At 33.8% G+C, this 18,185-nt stretch overlaps 1 protein-coding gene across 5 annotated transcripts in view; it reads right to left on the reverse strand.

The window, feature by feature from the left end:
- The window catches only part of LOC105199815 (synaptotagmin-7), a 248,139-nt gene that overhangs the window by 160,924 nt on the left and 69,030 nt on the right, over positions 1-18,185 (reverse strand). For 3 of the 5 annotated variants that reach the window (XM_039452056.1, XM_039452057.1, XM_039452058.1), the window contains one exon: positions 1,554-1,789. In XM_039452056.1, the coding sequence (XP_039307990.1) occupies positions 1,554-1,783 (230 nt within the window). In that variant the 5' untranslated portion in view covers positions 1,784-1,789. Of the gene's footprint in view, positions 1-1,553; positions 1,790-7,888; positions 9,663-18,185 lie in introns of those variants that run through there. The other 2 variants (XM_039452055.1, XM_039452054.1) reach the window with 1 other exon arrangement.

Consider the following 18,185-nt stretch of genomic DNA (forward strand, 5'->3'; position numbering starts at 1 on the left):
CGATAACGTATTTACCGGCGAGGTGAACTTACCGGAAAAGAGCTTACCGACAGGACAATATTCAATCGACCGTCTGACTAATGTTCGACTGTACTACTTGGACATAGTAGAATTGCCTCGTATTTCGGCGCTCAGACAATAACGAAGCGATCTACAAGCCTCGCACACGTAGAGAATGCTTGATGATAAATTGCGCAATCGCTTTTGCAAAAGAAATAAACGCGAGATTCTCCGTTAATCGCATCACAATTATTATGCTGTTATAAAATATCGTTTAGTCTTCACTTACTGAAGCTATTGACGAAACGAATGCAACAATAGAGACGATTTTAGGTGGTAAAACAGAACGACTGACGTCTATTTCTTAATCGCAAGAAGAGATGCACAAAGAGACCGCAGCTCAGAATTAATGATACTCTTTGTCAACTTACAAATGCATTGTAGTATCTTCAAGTAATTCAGAATGGCAAACTTGTGCGCGAACAAGCAAACAAATGCATAACGATTGCAGCTTGTTTACGCTTCATTGAAGTCAACGCAGGATATATTCATTTATTCTTATGTAAACTTCGAAATATTACAGCGCCAGAAATCATTACAGTATACAAAAGAAGAGATCAACAAAAATATAAAAATGTATAAAGAATATAAAAGATACCAAGTATATACAGTGATGGTCATAAAAATAGAGCCATCTATATAAAATTTCTATATTTACTATATTTATTATATTAATTTATATTAATTTTATATTAGTTTTTTTTTATTTTAATATAAGTTGCAATAAAATAAAAATTTCTACATTATTTTTTTTCTACATTGAGAAATATTATTTGTATGGAACATACGTTATTGCTGAGGATGGTTTGAAGCAGACCGAAACGTACGATTGTTAGAATTGTTACAAATATGGAATAAATAGAATATTTTAATGCATCAAAAATGGCGTTCTGACCTCTGACTACCTCATTGCCTTTTCTTCTCTGTTAATTGACTTGTAATCGCAGGATAAAAATCAACGTTTATTTTTTTTTTAATAAAATATTGTTTTTAATCGCTTATATTTGGAATAAACAACACGATAAAATAAATTTAGTACACACTTTAATAAAAAGAACTGATAAAGTGTTTCAATAAATTGATTACTATATCAATAACTGATGATATTTTATTAAAGGAATTTAAACTTTAGTATTTTTATAGATGATTGTTTTTTTTTTTTTATGACCATCTATATATATATATATATATAAAGCACAATATAAATTAACAAAATCAATAATATAATTTCTTATACAACAATGTAATGCTACGTACAACACATACACACATGTGTTACATTACATTTACATTCTTGGGTAGGAAATTATAATTCATGTTATGCTACAGTTAGTCGATTTACTGGCTCTATCATTAACATGTTGAAAAAAAAGGTTGAAAATATCAATTTTCTCGAAAAAAAGAGGCTTTTAGCCGGGAAAATCACTGAATTCTGAGCTGGATCGTGACACTAGTCACTCATTTATTTTTACAAAAGGAAAAATTTTACTCACCCAAGAGCCTTCGTGCTGATAAGGGGTGTCTTCAGATTAAGAAAACCGTTTTTCTTAGTAGATTGCTGTTGCTGGCTCGAGCCATCGCCATTATCGTTTTGGTCCTCGAGATCGTCGTCCCGTTGCTTGGACTTCCTGGCGCGTAGATAGAGCCACATTGCCAATGCGAGTCCTACTAGAATTGCGAGTGTTCCAAAAACTGCTGTTAGTATGACGTCACGGCGTTCCATGCCCACCTGGAATGCACAAGGGAGCGCAAATCGATTGAGAGACAGACACATTTACATCACCCGTATTTGTATCATTCCTTTCTTACGACACGAAAGGCAGCCCGACGAATCAAATTAACACGATTAGTTCTTAGACTCGCGTTCACGACGCGAAGCGATCGGTCTTGTCGACGTCTCTTCATCGTCCCGTTTTTGTAAATTCCACGAATAAACAGTGACAAGACATTCCCACGTTTGCGCGTGACCTATAAGAGACGTGAACGTTTTCGACCTTATAAAAGGAAACAACGTCGCAAATTCAGCGACGAATACAGAGACACGGGATCTTTTTCGAGAGAAAGAGAAAAGAGAAGGAAGAGTAAGAAAGAATGAGCCTCAGGGTTGTGTCTCCCGACAACGAGAATGAGTCTCGTTCGAATGACAAAGCTTGACATGGTCGAGCACGTCCAAAAAATCCATTTGAAGACTTCGCACGTAGTGCCACGATCTCTCTGCAGCCAAGGCGAGCCCGGTCAATACGGAGTACACCTTAACAACGGTACTATACATGTAGTCCCTCCGACTCAATAGTCGGAGGAGGTATCGCGCTCAGCTAGACGTTACGCCCATGAACCCAAACCATTCTGTCATTCCATGCACGAATGAAATTCAGCCTTAGCAATTTCGAGTATCTACACGTGCACGCTCGCAAACTATTTCGGCTAAATCTCGGCCGTGGCGTGGATAAGCCACGTACGACATAAAAGCACGTGATGTTTCGATCGAAAGATGCGTAATTGATTGGGACACTCCTGGATATTCACATCGTGGTACACATCTTATATATCGATATCAATGCGAAAATGATGAAACGCCTCACGCTTACAAATCATTCGCTTATCATTGAATTGTTTTCTATTGTACAACTACATTATATTTTTGAGAAAAGGATATAAAGATGAAAAATATATAGTAAAAGTTTTGAATTAAATTAATACCTTTTACTTGTTCAAATAGTCCACTTAAATTTTTGTGCTAATTTAGACAACACAAGATTGATATGTTAGAAAATAACGCAAACATTGTGTAAAAAAATTAGTACAAAAATGTAATACTTTAGAAGCACATTTCTTCAATGAAATTAACATTACCAATATATGTTAAATTAATACATACATTCTAAAAAATAATAGTGTGATTTTGACACTAATGGTGAGAATTTAACAATATTTAACTTTTGTATAATACTCACCGTATTAATCAACAAAATGTGTCAAAATTACATTATTTTTCAAAGTGTACATTTTAAGGCTCCTGAGTACTCGCCGCGGCCATATTGAAGTCGTGACGTCAGAAGCGAGAAATTGCGTGAAATGACACGTAATTTTGTCCGACATGCCATTTGTAAATAAAGCCAATTTGGATAAAACAAACTAAGCAGATGACTTTAAAACACTTCTAAATATCGGTCACGACTATCCTTTTTCCGCCTAACAATCAGTAAATAGTTGTAAAAAGCATGTAAAGTGAAGCAATTGAAACAGGAAAACACATGGGCACATAATTTTGTCCGACGTGCCATTTCTAAATAATGCCAATTTGGATAAAACAGACTAATCAGATGGCTTTAAAACACTTCTAAATATCGGTCACGACTATCCTTTTTCCGCCTAACAATCAGTAAATAGTCATAAAAAGCACGTAAAGTGACGTCTATTCAGACAGGAAAACACACGGATAGCTATTAAAAGGAGTGAAAAATGTACTTTTATGTATAAAATTCAAAGAAACTTTACTCGCGGTCCATTTTTACGAATTTGGTAAATACGAGAAAAGTCATGTTTTTACAATGAAACACATAATAACAAAATGACATGCACGATAACATTTCATCGTCAATCTGTCACGTTTCACGTGTATTAGTTCTAATTTTGTCCGCGACGAAATGTCGCTACCGTCAACGCGGAGTTCTCGGCTGAGGAGTCAGGAGCCTTAATCATTTAAATCTTTAAATTCTGTGTTTTTAAACTGTTATTTTTATGTACTGTTTTTGTTTTTAAACTGTTATTTATTCACTTACTCAATTTGTTATTTTAAAACTACAAATATTGAATATCAATTAAACATAAAAATGTTAACAAAGACCGGGAAAAATAAATTTTTCATATTTATACTAAATGTTTTTACTATGTAAATTGATCAGTTGAATCCACTGACATATAGTAACAAAAGTCATAAAAAACATCAGAAAATGTTATGTTTATAAATTATTATATTTATAAATAATTTTAAAAAAAATTATAAATAAATCATTTTGATTACTTTGATAATTCTAATATTATAAGTGAAGATGTGCAAATTATTACTTTTTTTTTTTACATCAAATCAAATCAAACTACATTATTGATACAAAATTTTTAATTAACAACATAAATGTTAATAGATTGAATAATAATATATAGATAACAACAAAAGAGTTATGTATTGTAAAAAAATAGTAGCGATTATTATACGAGGTCATTTTAATGTTAACAGATTCAATTCGATTTCAATAATTCGTACAATTCTAATTATAAGTAATAAAAGTTTTTTTATTAAATATTTAAATTTTGAAAATATTACCTTAATCAAATTGTTAAAATACCCGCATGGAATATAAGAAAATCCTGATACGAATTACGCCTGAGATGCTTTATTTTTAAATTAGTCATCAATTTAATTTGTGATATTATGTATTCCGGCTTCCGTTAAGGGTTGTGTATCGATACCAAAGTGACTCAAGACTAATGAAAATACGGCACACAGTTTACGTGAGCTGAATATTGTACAAATATTATTATTAGGCACCAAGATCCGCTGTAGATCGATACTGGCCCTCTCATTCTTATACTTGACATTTTCATCAATCTTAATCTTATTATTATTATTATTAATTTTTGAAATTACTTTAGACGTATTAATGATCACACTGTACACAATGAGAGTAATCTTAATGCGCAAATTTCCTCCCTTAATCCAAAATGAATGATCACACTTGCCCGAGGCGGTTTCATCACTCTTATTTATTAGATTAAGTGTCCCTTTATATTCGAGGGATGTGTTCATCCCATTATATGGTAGAATCAAAATGTAGCCTCTTGCCTCTCGTTAAAGCGAGTACTTCGCAAATTAGTTTCGCTTTATCTCTTTAAGCGGATGACACGAATACGAAAAATGTATAGGGTATTTCAATGGAAAGCTTCACGATTTCGCTGTTAATTATTTAAGCGCTTTTGGGTGGAGGGATGTTAATGCTTCAATTTAATTCTAAATTTGAAATAGAGTCCGCAATTTTCCCGACAACATAATTACACATAAAATTTATGTACAGTTAGAAACTCGGTACTTCCCCCAGAGGCCTCTTCTCGCCCGTGTCTCACTCACTTGTTCATAATTTATACGCATTATATCCGTTGGCTTTCGAGATAAAAACCAGTGGCTTAAAACAAGCAGCCCCCATATTTCAGTCTCAAGTGCGCGACACACCGTGACCCTCTTTGTAACGTATGCCTCTTGAGTTACACTAACGTGCTGCCAGACGTTCACCGAGCGTTCTCGATTTTCCGGGCGATATAAACCCTTGGCGTTGATCAAACGCCTTCGCCCATCCACCCTCCCCATCCTCCCCCTTTTCGTCGGAGCACGCTGATAAAATATGTAATCAACGTCTTTTCCACGTGGCCATACATCATCACATTTACACGCAATGTAAATTGAGCTTCGCTCCTTGCAGAAATATTGACAAACGCGAATAGGGAGAAGATATGCGATGCAGCATCGGCTCATTAACGTTCAGATCGTGCTTCGGGAGTAAATGCGGCGGAGCCGCATCACAGAATGAAAAGCGGTTCGCTCGCGAAAGGTACTATTTAAATCCGTTACGTCACGCGTCCCATCGAAACGCGATTATCGGTCGACAAAGCGATCGGTTGCGGATGCAGAAAATGCATTACAATCATCCGTGACTAATCAACGATGGCTTTCAGACAAGTTTAAATGCGCGCGACATACACAATTGACATTTTCGTTCGTTAAAAGCCGATAAGTTTACACAGAATGTCCCGCAGCTACAACAATTGTGCGGCAGTGATGTAAGTCAATATTATGTCGTACATAAATATATGTAACAGATGTTTGATTATTTTAGCAAAACATAAACTTTTTTAAATTTATTTCTTTAAAATAAATTCAAAGCGTTTGATTAAAAAAGAATTTATAGTGTAATAACTTTAGATTACAAATATTTTTACAAATTTTTCATTTTTTAATATAAAAAAAAATAAATTGTTTTTTGGCAATTAATAGTTATATATGTAGCAACTACGCATCCGCGTATAATTCAAATTATTTAATATAAAAATTATAACACATGTGAATAATAGAATAAAAAACTTTGCACATAGTATGCGGTAAAAAGTTATACAGAATAATGTTCACTTGAATTTAACGAAAAGGATTATGTATATTAATGTGAATATAAAGGATTAAGCACGTGGTACGTTGTCGCATTTCGTTGTTCGAAGTTACACCACAGAGGATTACGATAAATGCGACAGCGCAGTTTACAAAATTGAAAATTACATTACACGATGTTGAAACGTTAAAAATCATCTGGTATTTTACTTTAAAGCTGTATCTTTTAAATTGTGTAACAAAACAGAAAACGTAGAAATTACAGAAGCCGTCTGTAATCAGAAACTTCATGTATTTAAGAAGTTCATTAAAGAGCGTCCGATCAAAGGAAAATGCTATTGCGTATTAGAGAAACTTGTTACATATGTACATTTCGTAGTAATTCTTAGTGCTTGAGCATAAAATCACAAAGCGCCTTATAAATGTTTTCAGTCCAGTTTCATGTAATGGAAAAGGCATTTACGTTGTACTTCAAATCGTTCTGTATAAACTCAGCCAAAGATAAAATAAACATTTATCATAAGCTACTTATTTTGCATTTCTAGTTGAAAGTATCATTCTAAGAGAGAAAAGAAGTTTTTTCCTCATTCGATAAATGTTCGGATTAATAAAAAAATAAAAAAGTAGCAGTAAAGTATGCTGCTGAGATAGTCAATTACTACAAAATGTAACGTAAAAAGTTTATGACGTTTCAACTGTAAATTGTAGATATGTTTATGTTCCCTAATAAGGATAGCTCCACTAAGCAAAAATGTTAAGAATAAAACAGAATATAAAATGTTTTCAAAATATAACAAATTTTAAGAAATCAGATTTAAAAAAAACTGATATTCCATTTATTTGTGTACACTCATAATTTAAAAGTAATAAACTAAAAGACGAATTAAAAGCAAATTTTTATTAAGAAGTTGGTAATTTTATCATCATAAATCCTGCACTAACAGTAAAGTATGTTGCTGAAGTAGTAAATTACTAAAAAATGTAACGTAAAAAGTTTATGACATTTTGTCTGTAAATTGTAAATATGTTTATATTCCCTAAGAATAGCTCCATTAAGCGAAAAGTTATGAAGCACTAATGCCATCGTTTTCTTGTGTTATTGCTGCTATAAACTTTAAAATCGAAAAAAGACCAGTATACGATCATAGCAAAATCTTACTGCTAAAATAATGTTTCATATGTAATTTTACATACATTCTAATTCTTTCGAACGGTGTACCGTTTGCTTCAAACACAGCTCTTAAATTAAAACAGAATATCACAGAATTAAATTGACAATCAATTTAATATTACTGATGCTAACTAGTATTTCTAAAATCTCTCCTTTCTCCTTCCTCCGGAAAAAGTGAAAAATCTGTTGCGAAAAGTATTACCTCGGCCAGGGTTTGAACCTACATCCCGTGCGGCCGTCTTAGTTCGATCACCAAGGCACGTGATAATATTTATCGCAATACAAATGATATAGAAAACGTCTTCAAAGGTTTGACGTATATAAACAATAATAAAGACCGTGATTTGTATATAAAATAATTAAAATTAATAAAGATTTATATATTTCAGTACTGAGATCTCGCTATAACCGCATATTGACCTTTCTCGATTCTAATTGTATTATGTACAAATCGCGGTCTTGATTATTATAAATAAACTTTGCTCGTACAATTTATTACTTACAAGTTTGCGGGTATGGACTTCTGGATTGACTGCTTTAGGAGGGCCATTGAAATTTGGATCCAGCTCCGAGAAGTACTGGCCCGCAAGTCCCATGTTTCCTTTGTTTACGGTATTAGATACTGGTTTTTGTTAGCGAAAGTCTCACCTACGTGTTTAATAAGCCTCTTGAAGTTTTGCAACTTCGCATATATTCTGTTAAAGCTCGCACCGTTACAATTAATTTATGCAAAATGGGATCGGAGTTATCATTCCCAGCAGCATACCTAAAATACGATAGTCAACGAGATGGATGGATCCCTTCTAGTCCTCCGGCGTGATCCATACATAATTTGAAAATTTAAATGTACAAGGAGAGATATTACAGGGTAAACAAGGGCGCGTTGGCCGCAGAATTATCTTTCTCTCAGCTTAACAGATTTTCAGGTAGTTTGAGAACTTTTACAAGTGTTTCATCTCTCCTGATGGTATTCCCATGGCTGTCACCCCAGGCAAATCAAGCCACCCACACAACCTCCCTTAGTACGCCACTGGGTCACTCCTCTAACTTTTGAATGCACAACGAATGAATAATTCCGCTCGAGATGGTGTAACGGTATATAACATAATTTATACAATAATAACATTTCTTGAAACAAGATAGCATCCCGCAAATTGTAAGAGGCAAATTATTCACTTGTGCGTTTTCAGAAGTTGGAAGAGATGAATGATAACTACGACCCCTGCATGGGGTCAGGAAAACTGGGAGTGTCGCAATATATTGACAAATATTGCATTGTTGCGAGACTATCGTTTCCGCTGTAGCAAAAAGTAATACGCTTACTTTTGGCGGACAAAAGTTTTGCGCTCATCGATTACGACGATGTCGTAACTTTCGAAAATTCAGTGCATTTCGAAACTTTTAAACTCTATATCATGTATCAATATCCTTGACAACTTCGAGGACTCGCCGGACACGGGAAAAAAATCGAAAATAAAATGAGCAAAAGTGTCGTATTTACTACTTTGAGTTTGGAAGACGAACGCCGAGAGCATCCAAAAGAGCCTGTTAAAGTTAAACGAGCTCGTTATAAAATTAATCTTCGCGGTGATTTCATCATGGCGAACATTAAGTAATACTCATTTAGCAGCACTTGCTGCTTTACAAAAACACAAGTAATTCCTTGACATATCTAGAGCTTTGTGAAAATGTCTGGCGCTTTTCGACTTTAATTCACTCTTATCCAACAAAAATTTACTGTTTATATATGCTTTAATGTATTTTTCCATAATAAAGACGACCATTTACACAGATTACGCTTGCATAGATCGGTTAATGGAAGTCTGATTAGCCGTTGATGTGTGCGGTCTTCTTTCCGTTTCATCAATTATGATTAGCAATGCAAATTACGTAATAAAATTACTTTCTCGGTAGTATAGACGTGTAGATGAGATATAATGCAAAATCTTGGTGACGCTTGCACGAGAACAACAATTCTGAATGTGAAAGCAATTCGTTGTTCCTAATAAGCCGTCAAGATGTGGTATAATAATCACCAAAACGAAAATAAATTACCCGCAAAATAGATAAGGTAAGCGTAAGCAAGATTTTCCTCCCGTAAATCATTCCAACGCAATTCCTGGCATTCCACCGCGAATAAGGGTAAGTTAAGATTCAATCCTAATTAAAGTTCCACCGAGAAGATTACGGTCGACGGATTATTTCCCGATCCAATGATTGCTCGTAGATGCAGTATTTACTTAAAACGTAATAATTAATATTCCTTGGAACAAGAACTATAATAAAATTTATAAAATTTTATATATGTAGTGTAGAATTAATATAAATAACATATTTGTAATTATTTTCATAAATATTTAAATTTAATCTTCTTGTATTAAACTTTAATTAACTGATTCAAATAAATTAATGGTTAAACTAACATTTATAAAACAGATTTTAATATTATACTATCTCTGTAATAGTCTTACACATTTAAAGAAAACATGTTTTATGTTCAAGTAAATATATTTACTTTAACATCATTTCGTTAATGTAAAAAAATATTTTCGAAGAAAAATAAATTATTTTATACCAGCTAATATTTATTTAAATCAAAGAAATGTTCTAAATAAATATACGTACTTGAACATAAAAATTGTTTTTCAATGTATAAGAATTACTATTATTTATTGTCATAATAATAATAACTTCATTAATAGAAAATCACATTTTTTTCTTACATAAAAATATTTTTAATTGAAAATTATAAAAGAAAGAGAAAGGAAAATGTACCTATAATATATTATAACAAACATCCATTAAAACTTGAAAATAATTTTTTAAAATAATGGTTTTTCGATTATGGAATTCTATCTCTTGTATTTTACGTAATTTATAACATTAAAATAGAAAAATAGACATACCAAAATCAAAGTTTATAACAAATATCGTTATTACAGTTTACATATCAAATATCTCAAGAGATGTGCAAGCCATAACAAATAGCAATTTCCTCAGTGTATATCCGATACCCGCTTTCAAATTACCACTGAGATTTTATAGACAAACGTTATGTGAGAGAAATTCTTTCTAAAGAATACCTTTATGACGTTGAAAGTAAATAAACAGAATTTTTAATTTTATGAAATACTAATCTCGAATTTTATTAGGAAAACAACGCCACAATTTTTCATAATTTTAATTCAGCTTGATAAACATATTTATACATTAAACAGCCATTATGCAGCTATATGAGGTTACAAAGTTATCGGAAAATAAAGGTTGCGCTGTATATATTCTTTGAAAAATAACGTACACAGTAGAGAACATTATTGGACAACACGGTTTGCAAGTACATTCTTTGAAGATTGACGTATCAGCTTCAACTGAATTTTTCCACAATTCTCGAAGGAAACAGCGTTTTCAACAATAAAAAGCAATTCCTGAAGACACTGCATACGATTCTGTCTGCTATGTGTCGACTTATTCTACTGAAATTCTTTATAAAAGGGAACCAACACTAATGGATTGTTGCCTCCACGTGACGCAGAGTAGATAAGCTGTCTTTGCAAGATATATTTTTGTCTATCGCTAAAGATAAGTCGAAACGTTCGTTAACATTAAATCAATGGCTTGGACCTCCAGAATAACGTACGTATTTTATACACCAGTAATACCGCAAAAACCGCGTTATCTCTCATTAACCACTTTTTCTACTTTATTTTTAATATTATAAATTCCATTAAATATATTCAAACACTAATGGTCCCAAGTTAAAAAAAATGCATACACACTTAAAACTAACTCGTTTTAATAAAAAAAAAAAGTTAAAATATTTCCAACGCAAGTTTCCACAAACAAAGAAGAGATCTTATTAGCGATAAACCTCAAACAGCTTGCTGCTCAAGCATCTCCATTTCCGCCGTTGAAAAAGGAATGCGGAGAAATATGCATCTAAGAGCAATCATTCGCTCGGGCGCGCTCGGCATCCGTTTCGCCAAGTTTCCCTGCAATCGGCCGCGGCTTCCTGGCGCACCGCCAGGGGAAAAGGTACGCGGCTGGCGAGCCAACTAAGGCGGCTCGCGCGCCGCTGACAGGAACACCCGTTTCGCGCCAAACGTGCTCGCATTCTGGAGAAAAACCGAGAGACCCCAATCAAAGCGGAAACCGCGACGGCCGCGTGCGAGTTCAACGATGCAATTAACCTCCTCCCTCCCCGTTCCTCCCCCGCTTCACTTCCGGTGGGGCGTTCGCCGGGTGGAAACGAGCGAGAGGAGCGAGACGCGCGTGCTGCGCCGGCGTGTGTATCAATCGGTCTCGTGTGTCGACCACGATCGGATAACAGCCCGCGATACACTCGCTCGTCGCACTCGCTCGCGCACGCATACACAAGGAGGATTCGAGCACGCACGCACGCACGCACGCACGCACGCACGCACGCACGTACGCGGCTTCAAACCTACGCGACGTGTGCACACATATGTGCGCGCGCCGTCGACGGCGGAGCGGAAAAACGTCACGGCAGCGACCTGTATCTCTCCACCGAATGAGGAAGAACGCGGGTTTGAAGCGAGCATGGAACGCAGACGCTTGGGCACTTATCGCGCACCCCCCTGCTACTACGATGGGTGCGACGGTGAGAAAATGCCGCGGGTGGGTTCGCGCCGTCGCTGCTGCTACCGCCTTAAAGACAACAAACGCGCAAAACGCTCTTCCGCCCCCGCCTCCCGTCGTCCCCCTTCTTGTCGCCGCCGTCGACGCCGCTCGATCGTATCGTACGCTATCTACCTCCCAGTTTTGCTCTCACCCAATTTCCCTCCCGTCTTACCGCACCCTCTCGCGCACCCCCGGTAATGCCTCTGTCCTCGTCCGCTTTCCGGCGCCGTCTCCGTCCGTCGCGCACTCCGCTCGCTGAATGCCGCAGGTGAATCGCGAGCAACACGACGGTGGGTTCGGCGCTCTCCGGAAATGCTCGTCCACGCTCGGAGGCCACCACCGGGAGACCAGCTGTTGCCCCCCTTGCCCCCTCCCCGCCCGTGCGTTACCCCGTAACCCCATGCCGCAAACCCGAGAACTTCATCCACCGCATTCTCTCGCACTCGGGCGACCACCCGCCCGCCCGCCCGCTCGCGCATCGCCGAAAAGCCAATTACGCGATTGCCACCTTTGCGTATGTGCATCCGTATGCTAATGAGGCCCGTGTCAGAGCGTATTCCGCACACGGAGAGACAGGAGAGATTTTGCAAGCGCGGAACAAGGAGGAGACCGTTAGATTTCGAAACACCGAGATCAACCGAAAGCGCGTCCCTCGTAATAGGATTAGCGGTTACAAGTTTGCATGGGCGGTCCTCTTTTTCTCCCTTTGCAAAATTTAGAAACACGTGAATCCGAAAGATAGAAAGAGAGAAAGAGAGAGAAAATTCGCAATTTTCGAAACTCATTCACAATGCGACGGAATTAGACTTACATCATTTGCAAGAGTTTCTCTCTCCTCTTCGAGCGATTTAAAAGTTTTATCCCAACTTGTTTTTTTAATAAAAATTTTGATGCAGTCATCATACTTCCTGTCAGCCCAGGAAAAAGTTGCTGAATGCGTATCGGTCTCCTAAAATGTACCTCTTCAATATTTTACATTTTTATTTCATATAAGCAACATTTAGTGATAAAAATAAAAGTAATTAAAAAATAAAACAAACAGAAATTTAATAAGTTTCATCTTGTTTTGTGCTATCAGCATTTTAGAAAATCATGTACTTTCGATGTAAATTTTTCAACTTATATAGCTAATAATAATGTAATTATGCAACTTTATAAATAAATAAAAATATTTCAATTATAAAATTAAATTCAGTTTTATTTCGGTGTACTTTTTTATTATTGATATTTATTACTTATTAAATATTTGATCGTTTTTTTGATAAATTATTAATAAAATAATTGTTAATTAATTGTTCCTTATATTTTTAATATACTTTAATTCATAAATTCAATATTTTCGAAGATGATACTAATTATTTTAAAGATAACGCTTTAGATAACCGATTTTGAATGGTCAATATTCATAATCATAATTTTGCAATCTTTGACCAAAAAAAAATTAATGAATGTATGAACAAATCTGTATATTATGCTTTCAAACACAGATTGAAAATTATTTACAACTATGTATATCAGTCTAAATCACCCCTTTCACAGCATATTGTACAGAAAAGTTTATAACAAATTAATTTGTTATTAATGAAAGGATTGACATATAATAATAAATGCTTGAAACATTAAATTATAACTTCAAACTTTGATTTACATCCAAAACAACACCAAATGCAAAATATAATAGTTTAATGATACACATTTGGCAACACTCCCCTACATAAAAAAATATCAATTCTATTATTAAGAAAAGCGTTTCCTTGTTAATTAACTTAAAATATATTTATCACAAATTTTAGAAAAATTTATTATAATGCATAAAAAAAAAATTTATACTCTTTCGAAGAATATTATAAAATTCCATCAAAAACACCCACAATAGGCAATTTTTGATTTTAACATAAAACTTTTGATTGAAGTAAAATTAGGTTTTTAAGTATATTTTGAAATAAATTTAATACTTGTGATAAACTTATAGACAGATTTGCTGATATATAAATTTATATAAATTGATATATGAATTAATATAAATTAAAATATTTGAAATAATTAATATTTACTTAATTCAAACGTATATTTTTTTATATATATACAGAAATTTATTTTAAGTAAATATTACTTGTTTCAAGTAAATGATAAATGTATTTTAAGATTATTAGAAGAATATTCTTTATAGTAACTGTTAACTTAAAAAAAGGAAACAAAAATTTGAGTAATCGCTTTTCTCAGCAGGAGAATGATATTTTTCTGTGTGTATAAATCTATACATTTTAATTGAGATTATCTATACATTTTATTTGATTTTTAATAATTTCATATAATATAATTTATTTAAAATAATTTTATGTGAATATGTTTTAGATATATTTTACAACTACAAAATCAATTTAAATCAAACAATAATTACTGTATTATTATTCATGTTGGAGGAATTCGCAAAGAAACAGTTTATTATTGATTGTTCACAACTTTAAAGAAAACTTTTTAAATTTTATCTTAAATACGTAAAATCAAGAATGTAACTTTTCATACAACATTTAAATCTAATTTAAACTTTCTACGTGACTTATTTCAAAACATTTATTTGTTTATTTTGACATACATTTGTATCCTCGAGGAATTCACAAAGAAATACTTTACTGTCGATTGTTCAAAACTTTAAGAAAAGCTGTCGACATAGATGTCTCTCAAAAACGTAAAATTAAAAGGTTCGATTCTTTATGGAACATAAAATCTAAATTAAATTTCCGTATGATTAATCTCGATATATTTAATACGTATGCTAGTCACATTCGACTGCAGTAACAGTTTTCCACAGAGTTATGGCTCATCGTAAATCTTAAATAATTTTGGATGCAAATATAACTCCCAAAACTTTAAGTCTTGTGTAACGTATCGCGATACTTAAGGTAACTTGAAATTTTCAGCCACGTGTTCTACCGTTTAAATGTTCAATGCCAACGTCAGTAGCGATACGAGCGACGAGTGATGTAATAAACTACCGTCGAACATGTTAGAGGAGAATAGCATAGCGTGACCAAAAATCGTGACTAAAACTTCGGTGCCACTTCGCCATTGTACACGGTGAACAGCATGTAACGCATGCGATTGCACAGGATTTGTCCGGTACAAGAGAGATGACCTATAAAAAGTTCATTTTATTTTCTGCAATTTGTCTGTTTTACTCATTGCACTCCCCGATCCCTCATTTTGATTGATCCAACAATATTGCGGATTACATTTACTAAAATTTAATTAAACGTATTAGATTCTCACGTAAATCAGTATTCAATGATTTCGATTATTCTGTATTTGATCTATCGTTTTCTAAATTATTCTAAATTATCTACAGTAAATTTTTGTATAAACCTACAATTAATTCCTAATTATTAATTACTCTCTAATCACGCGCTGTATACATCAAAATAAATTACAGTTATATAAAACTATTGAAGCCTCAAGAAAATACACAAGTTAAATTAATTGTCTATTAATTAATATGTCGAATTAATGGAAATTATTGTCTATAATTAAAATGTTGAAATCAATGAAAATTTTCGATTTGGAAATTGGAAATAATTCATGCCAATATAATCATTCGAATATTTCCCAGAGTATTCAAAAAATATTCACTTGTCCTGTAGAAAATTATGATTAAAGTCATTATCGTATTGTTCATTTCAACAAATTGCGCAGATATTATTGCAATAATACGTATTACATTTGTCGCCGCATTTGGAATGTTATAAATGCAGTAATAAACGCGAATATAATGTCATCTGTCTCACTTTGAATCGTACAGCTGACAGCATTGGTAAATCGATCGCACGGCATCGTATTTCCATAATAGCCATGGGAAATTCGCAATGCGATAAAACTGATGAATTTTTACGACGCAATGAACATCCTCAACTCGATTAAATTGATCTCACGCTCGATTTCAGTCGTCGGGTAAAGTAATGGGTAGCATTAAGTTAACGTAAAAAAGAGCGTAAAGAAAAGGAAAAAGGAAACGGAGATGCTGACAAGTGCAGTTGAGACTTTTCGTGAAACGCGGAAGTCGGACCGTTTAAGCACTCGGATTAAATTCGCAGTGGCTGCCCAACCACGATTTCACTCGCGAAAACACGACACTAAAATTACGGATGAAAATTGCAGACCGCGCAATTACGCGCATTCGAGAGAGCGAATATCAATATCGCTCAGTCAAATCAAACACCGGCGCCACATAAATTCCTAAGTAATATCGATGATATAATAAACAGACAATCAATCAAAACTGAAACATTCCTGCACATGTGTGACATATATTACGTGATTGATGGTGCCGATTTCTCTAAACAATAGTGTAAATGCACGTTACTCTGTCCGGTGTATATCATCAATAATTCAATGTGTCGGTGATTTCGTGAGTAAATTACGTAAATACAGGATGCTCCACATCCATTCGGTAATAATTTGACAATAGATTCTCTGATGAGTTTGTAATCGATCTTCTACGAAAAAGAATGGCGGGCTCGTTACACAAAAAAAAAAAAATGAATTTACGAAGTTTTTCCGGAAAGGTACACAAGTATAATGTACCGAATATGTAATTTCGAGTATACATTTTCTTTCTGAGTACTTTTTAATATTTCAACGTAAAGTTATATCCAGCAAGAAACGACTTATCGAATAGGAATCAAATCGACATCGAAATGATGTCAGTTTAGTGATTTCGACATCGATTCTATTATCATGTCTTGCTGGGTAAAAGAAAGATCAATTTATAAATTTTTTCCAGGAAAATGCATAATATAATATATAAGGTATACTTTTCCTTTTGAATTCTTTTTTTTAATATCTACTTTATTACTACTAAGAAATCTTATTATTTCAAGAATATTAATAACGCTTATAAGTACTAGAATGTTAGCATTAATTAAAAGCGTTTCAATAAACCAATTAAAAAAATGCAATTAGCAATCGAATCGAACGATGTGGTCGTTTTATTCGATGCTCCTGTTTTTGGAAAAGTGATTCAATTGTCCTACGTCCAAAACATTTTAAAACTCCCATTAAAAACGATACAGCGATTTCGAATTTAATACAAAACAAAGTAGTGCAAACAATTTTCGCGCGTTAATTCGATATGCACCCGCATACATAATAAACAATTCGCTCGCTGTGAATTAAATATCTACGAGTCATGAGACCAGAAAGGTTTTACAACATTAAAACCTTTATTTTTATCTGACATTAAAAAAAAAATAAAACGATGAAAAGCTGACCTTCTTCAAATCGATATGCATTTGATATGCATAATTATTTTAATTTTAAAACAAAATAAACTATAAAATTGTATAATATAAAAATTGACTAGTAATAATAGTTAAAAATATTAGCAATATAAAGTGAAATTAGACCAAAAGAATTAAGTGCCATGTAAATATTAATATTTTCAGGTATTTCTAAAATACTAATTTTTAACAGTTCATAGTTAATTTTTAATAATAATTAAAATTAATTCATAACTTCAAATACACTAAAAAAATTTTTTCTAACGTATCATGTTTCTTCCTATCTAACGTCTTATACATATTTTTTTACATTAAATTTTTTTTCAAAGTGACTGGTTCACAAAATCAGACATAGAACGTATTCAAATCTACATGCACAGCTTCGCAAAGCAGGTGCATGGAATAATCAACCAATCTGGAATAAAAAGTGCACCATATTGTTACGATCTGTATTTTATAAATATAACTGATTGATTTTTTTGTGCTATATATACTTATGCGGTAATGCAAATCCGCAATCTGAAATGTGATACAAGCACATGCCGCCATCTTGTAACATCGAAAGGAAGTGGTGTCACTTGATTCATTTACTGTACTAGAAAAAGTTATCGACAGAGTTCCGGTTTCTTATATCAATATCATATTACACGATCGGGAAGATTTTGCAAGAAAATTGAATGTGACGTAATGAAACTCGATAATGCGATCGTACTGTGGTTAATCGTGAACAGTCGATCGCAATGTGCGGTATAATAATCGCGAGATAATTCGTTTTACAAGCCAAATTATCGACCCACGATGCATTCGTAAACAAGTGAGATGTAGCAGATAATTGTAACTTTCCAATACGAACAGAGAGAGAAATTGCGCAATCACAATTTCAAATGTC

Source organism: Solenopsis invicta, chromosome 7 (genome assembly GCF_016802725.1).
Source record: "Solenopsis invicta isolate M01_SB chromosome 7, UNIL_Sinv_3.0, whole genome shotgun sequence".
Lineage (NCBI taxonomy): Eukaryota > Metazoa > Arthropoda > Insecta > Hymenoptera > Formicidae > Solenopsis > Solenopsis invicta.